At 40.5% G+C, this 10237-nt stretch overlaps 1 protein-coding gene across 1 annotated transcript; it reads left to right on the top strand.

The window, feature by feature from the left end:
* Positions 1-921: 921 nt before the first annotated feature.
* LOC118452248 lies at positions 922-9986 on the top strand. The gene is made up of 11 exons (XM_035893930.1): positions 922-1162; positions 3693-3814; positions 4378-4426; positions 4688-4731; positions 4871-5529; positions 7356-7461; positions 7740-7886; positions 8098-8158; positions 8394-8560; positions 8643-8753; positions 9861-9986. The coding sequence occupies exons 1-11, from the start codon at positions 922-924 to the stop codon at positions 9984-9986; spliced, it is 1833 nt and encodes a 610-aa protein (XP_035749823.1).
* Positions 9987-10237: the final 251 nt, after the last annotated feature.

Below are 10237 nucleotides of genomic sequence, written 5' to 3'. Positions count from 1 at the left end.
GAATGGAGTTTAAATCTGGTACTGAAGCCTCCTTGTGACAAGGAAATAGACTTCCTGTAAGAAGAGAACCCCTCCAGATAGATTCTTAATCCTATTGCGTTTTAATAGTTGCACCTGTCACAATATTTAAGAATCCTTCCTTGCTAAAAAAGCAAACAAATGAACAAAAAAAAGCAAACCCCCACACAAACAGAAACAATATTATCCTTAATGGACCACACAGCACTTCTCTCCCTTCACAGATTCCAAGCTCTGCAGATTGTAGGGGATATCTTTCCTTAGGTGAAATTTCATGTTTAAGGGAAGATTATTTATTTTTGCTTCATGAAGGTTGTGAGCAATAGGTCCTCTTACACAGCCTAGGAAAAACAGCTTTTTTTTTTTTTTTTTGAGAACAGAATTCACAAAACATTTACTTCAGGATCAGTTACTGGTTTGCACAATCCTGTCAACTGGTCTAAGTCAGAGGTTGCTTTCCCCTACCCTACTCATGGCATTTGCAGTAAATCAACCAGAGTTTAATTTTTCTGGAAAAATATTTTTCAACTTGTACTCAATCTCTTCTTGGGAAAAGTTATTTCTTCATCAGCTGCTGCAGATTGTTGGGAAAGAGGGTGGGGCCTTCCCAGGCTGACGTCCTTAAAGCCATACCTGAGTATAAAGAGCAAGGGAGAACTGCAGCCAACTCTCAAAAGCTGTTTCCAGTGACTGCTGGGATTCTAAGGCTGGCTTTTTTTTCTGCAACAACTTGCTGCTAAAAAGAGAAGAGGGAAGCTGGACCCAGCTCATAGTGGCTAATTACACTGGGGAATTATATACAATTACCATGTTCTCAATGTGAAACTGGATTGATTTTTTTTTTTTTAAAAACACAACCAAATAAGTGTTTTCCTCTCATCTTTTTCTACACACACAGTGGTAATGTTGCAAACAGTCTGCATGAGTCCTGAACTACTGGTCAATCAAAACATCAGTGAAAATGAAATCTGTGGCTATAGCCCAGGCCAGGCATCTCCACTGCCTGGAGAAACTGCCAGTCCTAAAAGCTATTTTCAACAGAGCCCATCGTTACCAGACTCTGGATTAACTGAACTTAATGTTGCGAGTCTCAAGATCTACCCTCCTCCTTCACGTAAACCTCAAGAGATGTCTTCTCCCACTGGTAAGATCAGATCTTTATTCATATTTTCTATTTTATGCAATGCTCTTATGCTTCTTTTGCAAAGTGATAAAGTACCCTGACTTGCAACTCCTTTTGTGCTAGCAGAGAGCTGTACTAAGAGCAGCTCACACTAAGTTTCTGTGGCAATAATATCGAAGACGTACGGCACACTCGCCTACTCATGTCTTGTTTTTATTTCGTTGTGGTCTACTGCTTAAGTCAGAAATTACTCTGTTTTCTAAAGGATGCTCAATATTCCATCATTTCTGTTTATCTCTAGCATTTTGCTGCTCATTTACATTCTGAATTGCAAGTCGGGTTTGAATCTAACAGCAATGTTATAGTTATTAACATTATAGGTCATATGAAAGTATGTTTGGTGAATCATTGCCTTTGGCAAGTTCTTCAATTTCAAGGAGTCATCTGGGCATGTAATCTGATCAATCATATAGCATTTTTACTGTAAAATAGCTTGAAAGATAGTAATATATTAGTAATATATTAGGTTAAATAAAGCTTTTCAGAGAGACTTTTAAAATACTGTAAATAGAGTAAATAATTCATTGTCAAAACATGAGTCTAAAAAAGGAATTATTCCCATTTCTAGAGCAGTGAGAGAAACAATTTTTTGAGATTCCAGCGTTCTAATTATTCAGCGATAGGTTAAGCATTTAGAGATGCCAGAAATCTGAGCACAAAATGGTAATTCAATATATATTCAAAATACACTATCTGCTACTTGGGATTCAATGCCCTCCTGGTGAAGGGGTGTCAGTCTCTCCTTGCCTGGAGCAGGGAAGAGAAACAATATCATGCAACTAGAACCCACATCTTGTGTGGCTGGTTTCCATGCCCATATTGCCTACTCCGAGACATCCCAAGTTCAGGGAGGTGCACCTTTCCCATTGTTGAGCTCCCACAGTTCTCCTCCGCAGGAGTTAGCCAGCCAGACTCCAGCAGCTGCTACAGAGTACACACACAGATTTCAGTCAAGGAGGAATATTGGTGTTGGTACACACACCCCAGGTTTTACTTAACACTGACTGCTCCTGTAATAGAAACTGCTTGCCCAGGCTGCATACACCTTTTTCATTTCAGGCTGCTGTGTTGTTTAATCATAAGTGTGTTTAATCACAAGTGCAGTTTTCATTCTGCATGCCATGAGCTGCGGCTAGGAAGAGAAGCTTCTCTCTGCTCCAGCAAGCATTGCTGCTGGATGACTCCTTATACTCAGTAGCCCACGCTCTGACTCCCAACACTTGGGTGTTGTTTGGAACAGTGGCCTTCTATATGGTGTATTTTATGTGCTAACCAACTGGGAAGACCCTGAACTAATGCAATAAAGCCATCATTTTATAATGACAATAGCTGTAACTGAATTAATTCTATACCAATGAAGATTATTCTCAGGGGAATGGGGAGGGGTGGGGGAGGGGCGCAACAACGGGGGCCACAATGTTACATAAAAGGTATTTCAACAGCAAGGTATTTAAGCTCCTAATCTGGGCAAGTCTTTCAAGTTTGGGGATTCAAGTACAAGATGCAAGATGACTTGACACAAACAATTACAGAGCTGCTTGTTTTGACGGAAACAAGCTTGTTTGGACAACCATATATATTCTCAAAAACCTATTTCATTTCACTACAGAAATGATTGCTTCCCTTTGAATCACACCACATTGTCTTCCAAACACACCAGTGGAGGAAGACATTGGATGTAGCATCACTATCTCATTTCTGAAACAATTCTGTTCCCTATTGTTCCACTGATATCAATACAACAAACCACAGGACAGGAAACTGCAAAGACAGATTTACTGCAACAGATGAAAATTAGAATATGACTAAGAGGGTCAGTAATCTAAACAGTGTTGACGTTCTCCAAAAGCAATCACGTGCTTTAAGTCAGGATGACACCCCTGAGCTGAAGGGCACCAAGAAAAACTGCCCAGGGCCAAGTATCAACATTGTACGTTTATTTCTGCACCACCAAAAGGTCTAAACCAGAAACATCTGACTTATTTTCCTTCTTTTTCCCAAACATCCATGCAAATTTCCTTCTGCATCGCTACCCTGCTCCTGCTGTCCTCTTTCTAGCTTCAATGGCACATTTATACTTGGGACAGTTTCTCCTCTTCCTTCACTCAAAACTGAAACCATCCCTGCACACTAAAATTTGATCATGGCCTTCACATGGTAATTTGCAGGTTAACTCAGCTCTCTGCTTATGCCTCAGACTGAAGATCCCACAGCCAGCTTTGGGATTTGCTTTTGTCTGGTTTCTTAAGAAAAGAATTCCCTTTGTGAGGCCCCACAGTCCGTGGTAGCCTGAGAAACAACACGTTAAAGCAGTTGTTAAGCAGGAAGTAGGCCGGAGCTAAGGAACATGTAGGGTGATGTGGAAATTTTCCACAATTGATGATGAACATCAGAATCACAGGCCATCTCTCAGGGTTACCTCATCCTCCCACTATTCTGTAACAGCTCAGAGAATTATGTTACTTGAAGCATCATGTTATGACTTTTCCAGACTCCGGACTTAGCTCTGATCCCCCTCAGAAGCGCTACATGGGTGTGAGAGTAAAGATGCCAGTACGGGAATTACTGAGAAAAATCCGTCTTTCCAAAGGCCTGGACCCAGATCACAGCAAGGTGAGGACTCCTCTTGAGTTTAGAAAAGTTGCTCCCAAAGGTGTAGCATCCTGATGTACACACATCACACTCCAACTCTACCAATGTTCTAGAGAGGTTATACCTACAGTCACTGCCCTCTTCCATCCACCAAATTGATGTTTTTGATGAAGGTGGAGAATATACCAGATTTTAAATGGGATGAGGGCCTGTGCTAGGAACGTTACTAAGACAGTGACAGCAAGAACCCATTTGTGCCCTGGATACTATAAGTCATGTAATCAAGCCAAAGATGGCCCAAGACCCAATAACAATTTTGCTCTAGCAGCCTGGTTTTCTCAACAACCTGCAAAAACAGCCCAAGAAGATGGTGGACTCCCAGATACCTGCTCTGTTGTAAAGATCTTTATAAGGCTGCTATGAATTACCCACTCATGAAAATTTTTTCACCTGCAATCTCTGCTGTGTAAAGTACATAGTGCAGGACACAATTTACTTTGTTCATGTTACAATATTTGTCACTGTTTCATCTTCTCTTACTTGCAAGCATCTCAAATTGAGTTGGGTGGTTTTTGTCTCCTCAGGAAGCCTCATTAATGAAGATGGTAACCAAAGGATCCTCAGGAAAAACAGGTTAGGAAACTCCTCTCTTGGTAACAGAGCCTCCTTTTCTAGTAGGATCATCACTGTTAGGTACCCAAAGAGCTGGACCACTTCCCTCCCATGGTCCGTGACCCATGCTGGTTCCTAGCTCCCCTTAAATTACAGGAGCAGGCAAGCTGTGCATTACTACCATGTGTATGTCATATAGGGAAAAATTTCTGATGAGAATATCTTCTGTATGTGTGTGTCTGCCCCCCCTCAATAGCTTATTTCCTCCTTTCTTTCCAACAGAAAAGAGAAGAGTTCACCCTTATACAGAGAAACAGCTTAGACAGGTATGCATAACACCTTCAACTCTGTGCTGCCAGCCTCCTCAGGCATATTTCATGTTATATCATTGAGTGAGAACAGGACACTTCATGTCTGATTTCCCTCCCCCATCTTCTGCCCTCCCCATTTTTGTTGCTGTTTCAGAGCAAGCAGAGCGTTGGGCAAACACTAAAAGGCTTAGAGGACCTTGATATCCTGGTGGAGGTACTGCAGGAAGATTTGAACAAAAGCCAGTTGAAGAAGGAGTCTCTGCATTCTGTGCCAGGTGGCTTTTGGCAGAGCTTCTCCACAGATCTACAAGCCTCTTGGTGGGAAACTGGAGGACGAAAACAGGCAGCTGGTGGCCTGCAAGAAAGGCGCCACAGCTTAACCAAGTTGCGTTCATATTGCTGTTTTAAAGATTTCGACTCAGTATTGAGGGGAGAGATAGACACTTCTTTTCACGATGATCAGAAAAACATGCAAGAGTCCAACTCACCAGGAATATTCTCAAGGACAAGTGAGAAAGAGAGTAGCTGGTGGATACAGGATGCATGTACAAGTACCCAGAAAGATTTCCCAAGGCATTCTTCACAGAACACGTCTCCACACTATAGCCCATCAGGAGGCTGTTCAGAGGTGCTTCTGAGAGCTGATACAGACTCTCCAGACATTGAGGGACATTTGAAGTCGACCCCAATGTCTTTCACACAGCAGGATCTCTCTGCTATCTCTTTCTTCCAGTTCCAGCTACACAGGGAAGAAAGCTTACTGAGAAATATCCCAGCGGACAAACTGCTTGCACCTGATGAAAATGGCAACAGGTCTCCCAATTTTTCTGTTGAAATATATTGATTTCTATTTCTTGGGGCATCAAGGGCTGTCCTGAGGCTTTACTCCAACTTCAACTGCTAGTTTTGGGCACACCTTTAGCAAAGGCTTCCTTGCCTAATGGGAAACTCAAACTTGCCTCAGTACACACATTTTTAGGTAGACAGTAAAAATAGAAAGATTCCGCATTTGCAGTAGTATTTCCAAACTACAGCTGACATCAGGACAAATTCAGAGTATTAGCAATATTAAAGACTGAGTTGTATATATAGGTATTCACAAGAAAACTAAAATCAAGGAAAACAAGTAATTGCTATTGAAAAAAAAAGATATGCAAAAGAGAACATCTCCATGCTGCAGACACTTTCAGGATAATTACTTGTATTATTAGCTGTAATAAAACAGGGTGGGAGGATTACACCAAAACATGCATATGCTGCTAGTCTAGAGCATAGACTTCCAAAGAACTGGGAGTGGCTGTTTTGTTAGAAATGAAATGAAAGCAAAGGTTTTACTGATCCCATTTTCCTTAGAATGGCAAGCTTATAGAGAAAATAGCAGTTTATGAAAAAAAAAAAAGTCTTATTGGGTTCCATACAGTTCAGCTAGTTTGGGGAAGCTGGTATCAAATCAGATTGACAGAAAGCATAACAAACTTATAAACAGTCCTAGTCTTGGTGGGAAAGAGATTAATTCCATATAGACAATCCTGTTCCAAATTTAAAGTATTTATAAACCACACAGGGAAAGCTAAACACAGCACTATCAACTTCCATGAAGTACCGTGTTCCATTCAGAATAATGATTTTCAGTGCAATAATAAAATTACAGACTTCGCTTTTCAGCAGTAATGTAACTGTTACAGGATTACTATAAGCCACCCACTACCTTTTCCTGCATATTTTTTAAACAATACAGAAAAAATTCTGACCTGAACAAAATTAATCACAATTAAGAAATTAAGACTTTTTACTACCATGTTTATTTAAAATTCACAGCAGCCCACTTACCTCTATGAAATATTTTAACATCAGATTACATGCTGAAAAGAACCTATGAACGCAGGTCTACACACAAAATAAGCCAACTCTGAGTGCTACTGAATGGTGAACAATATCAGTTACCTTGTCAAAAACCCACAAAAGGCTCCCCAGAAACAGCAATAAATGTCAGTTATTCAGACATCTTCAAGGATATCATGCTACAAGACAAGGGGAAATAAATAAATAAATAAAATTGATGCCTGCATTATTTTTCCCTCCAGGAAGACAGCAAGACATGCCCAAATTTACAAGGAAAAAAAAGAAGTCTCTTTTTAGGATGAAATTCAGGAGAAACACTTATCCTGAGTAGTTCAGTGAGACTGAATACAGAGAAGAAATTAAGCTTCACAGAGCTGAATTAAAAGAAAGAGAAGTATTAGAAGTATTAAAAGAAAAGAAGTATTTCCGAACTGTAAGTGCAAGAGGAGGGTTTCCCTTCTCTCTTTTAGGTATCTTACACTTTTTCCTGTACTGAAGAACACTTTAAAAAAGGAGGAGAAAATAGAGATTGTTAGCAAAAAGGAATCATGGAGCAGCTCCTGGAGAGGAGAGAAATGGCATAATAGCAAGAAGAGAGGACCAAGAAATCCTGGCAGACAAAATCAGCAACTCCATTTTTAATACAGAGACTAAGTCAATTAAACACTTAAATATCCCAAGATTTTGGCATTTGCGACCTCAACATTTCATGCTTTAAAATACATTCTCACTGTTACTTCTGAGTATTTTAACCACTGGTTTATCTTCTAATTGTTTAAAACTGTGTTCTATTCCAGGCTGCTGCACAAGGCTGTCGCTCAGGGAAGAAGAGCTCTGACTTACGCACTTGCACAGAGATTTGCATCCCTAAATAAGATCAATGAGAAGGATGCAGAGAAACGGGTAGGGTGCTAACTTGCCAAGAATAGGGTCATTTTCTATCACATGCAAACACCTTTCAAACCCCAGTCAAGCACCAAGCACTTTTTTGGACAAGGTGTGGTTGCTGTCCTCGCAAAGAGAGGAAAACAGAGAGTAAAAGATCTATGTAGAGCAAGTATTAGCATAAAGGGGAATAGAACACAGAGACCCAACCCTCCACCTCATTCTCTAACAAGTGCTGTTGTTTTAAAACTATTTTTGCCTTTCACAACGAGTTTCTCCCATTCTTCTCCTCTTAGACTGCATTACATCTTGCTGCAGAAAAGAACCAACATCTGATGGTGAGTGACCTGATATCCCTAGGAGCTAATGTCAATGAACAGGACAGTTTTGGGAAAACTCCACTCCACCTGTGTGCAGAGAATGGATATCTGAGAGTTTTAGAGGTAAGCTGGTCATTTATGTTGTACAAAGACATGTGCAAAGGTAGAGCAGACACAATAAATGCACATCCTTTTGCTTAAAATATACAAGGGTTTTCCATACCTGAATATTAGCTTTGGTGTGATGTGATGAAGGTAAAATGGAGCTGGGTGAGGAGGGGGGTATTTTGGCCCTGCCAAAAATCAGGACTTATCTCAATCTTCTTCACTTCAGGTTTTGAAAAATTGCAAAGACAACGGCATGTGTGTGGAAGTGAATCTGACTGACCATTATGGTAAGAGGAAAAGCTTAACCACATAGATGCTTAGTGTAGACTCCAACAGTTTCAGACTACAGATTTTAGGTAGGCCAAAGAATGTTCAATTTCATGTCTAAAACTAAAAGATCTAGGAGGAGAGCCAGTCTTAAAAGGACACCCCCTCGTGATTAGCCAAGTGTGGGGTGGTTTCCTCCAGTGAGGTGTTCAAGCACTAGATTTGTTTGACTTTTCTGTGGTCTGTTCTGTTCAGGTTTAACACCGCTACACTGTGCTGCTTTTGCCCACACTGTCTTAGTTACGGAATCCCAAAAAACTGACACCGATACTGACTTGGGAAGGTTTCTCAGGCTACGCAAAGATCAAATTCTTGAGGGAATTAACTGCTTATTACAAATGGGAGCAAAGCCTGAGTTGCAGGTGAGGACTAGCAGCAGGCTGTTTATTGTGGCCTTAGGTTTTCTTATTCTTTTGCAATCATGCGTTTCACTGTCATTTGCAGGTACTAAATTCATGTCAAATTGCCACTACCTGTTTAAAAATTGAGGATAACACAGAACTCATGTGTTTGCTTCAGAATCATAAACTTAAGGGGCAGAACGTTCTTCAAGAGGTAACTATCTATAGCTACTTTTATACAAACTCTAGCATTTGTACCCAAGAAACTAAACGCAGTAATGTAAGCTTTACCATCTTGTAAACCCAGTAGATGAGGCTCCCAGCATGCCTTATCTTGCATGGGGCAGAAAATCCCCTTTTCAGGGAAAAAGCACTATACGAGCTCTTCCCACACTTGGTCCCATCCCAGCTCTAGCTGTATTTGCTATAATTTAGAGCAGTCCAGTTGCGTGGAGGTGCTGCCAGCATACTGCTCACACCTGTCCCCAGTCCAAACTCCTCTTGGCAACAGTACCTTCACTTCCAACATTTTGCAGCACACCAAGCCAGACAGAGGTATCTCAGAAACAACACCAGGGGAATTCTTCCTCTACTGATAAAGGAATGCTACAGGCCCAGGTATTGCCACTATATTCAATCAGCTTCAGCAGCTTCTTAAAAGATAAAAAACTCGTTTTCTTTGTCCCTTAGCACACACATTCAACACCAAAACTACCCAAAACCCTACATTACTGGGCCAAAAGATAACCAGATTATCCAGTAGGTATCGGCATCTCTCGCTAAATTTTTCATGCTGGGAACAAGACACCAACACCAGAAAGCAGAAGCTTGAGTGCTTAACAGAGGACTAAGTTTCTAGGGTGAAATTCTGCTCTATTGAAATAATGCAATATCCACCATAGATTAAAGTATTTTTATCCAAGATTAAGCAAATATTCAGTGCTTAAACGTTACAGCCCTTTTACCTTTTCTACGGTCTTTTTTGAGTCTGTCAAATAAGAGTTCCCACCAGTGTACTTATACAGATACCAATAATATAATAAGATTTCAATTAGAAATAGATGCAAAGCCACATTTCAAGTCATTTAGGAACCTATCTTTTTAACAGTTATGCTCTGTAGGAGATAAAATACAGTAGAAAAAAAAAAAATTCAATCCAGCTCATTGCTGACTGAACTGTTAAACATGCCACCCTCTCCAATCTTATGGCAAGGGAAAGAATCTAGGCTTTGCATGTCAAAACCAGTACAAGTCCTTGATACAAAGCCTGCATCACTATTAATGCTGGAAATTTACTATTCTGGTTTCTTCATCTGTACAGAGTTACAGTTTGCTGGATGCTCCAAGAAGAATGCCCAGTCCCTTGTCACCAGATAACTTTTCTGAACTTTTTTCCTTGTCATCTTTGGACCTCTCCAACATCATTCTTAAAGGTATTTCATGGTAGGAAATTGACTTTACCTAGTTGGGGTCTTTGTAACTTAAGAGCTGTAGCGTAGCAGCTAGCTCCAGTACTTTCCTTGCATTGCTATCTAACAATCCATGGTTGTGGAAAAGATGCCCAGTGACTTAAGAGACTTCAGATTAACTCCAGAGTTCTGCATGCAAAATCTCTTGCTTGCAAAACTCCTTGCTCATCCAAAACCAAGTAGAAAATAGGGCAATAAATATGTGGCGTTAGAAGGAACACTTAGCATG

Source organism: Egretta garzetta, unplaced genomic scaffold (assembly GCF_000687185.1).
Source record: "Egretta garzetta isolate BGI_Z169 unplaced genomic scaffold, ASM68718v1 scaffold365, whole genome shotgun sequence".
NCBI lineage: Eukaryota > Metazoa > Chordata > Aves > Pelecaniformes > Ardeidae > Egretta > Egretta garzetta.
This window is presented reverse-complemented; position numbering and strand designations above follow the sequence as displayed.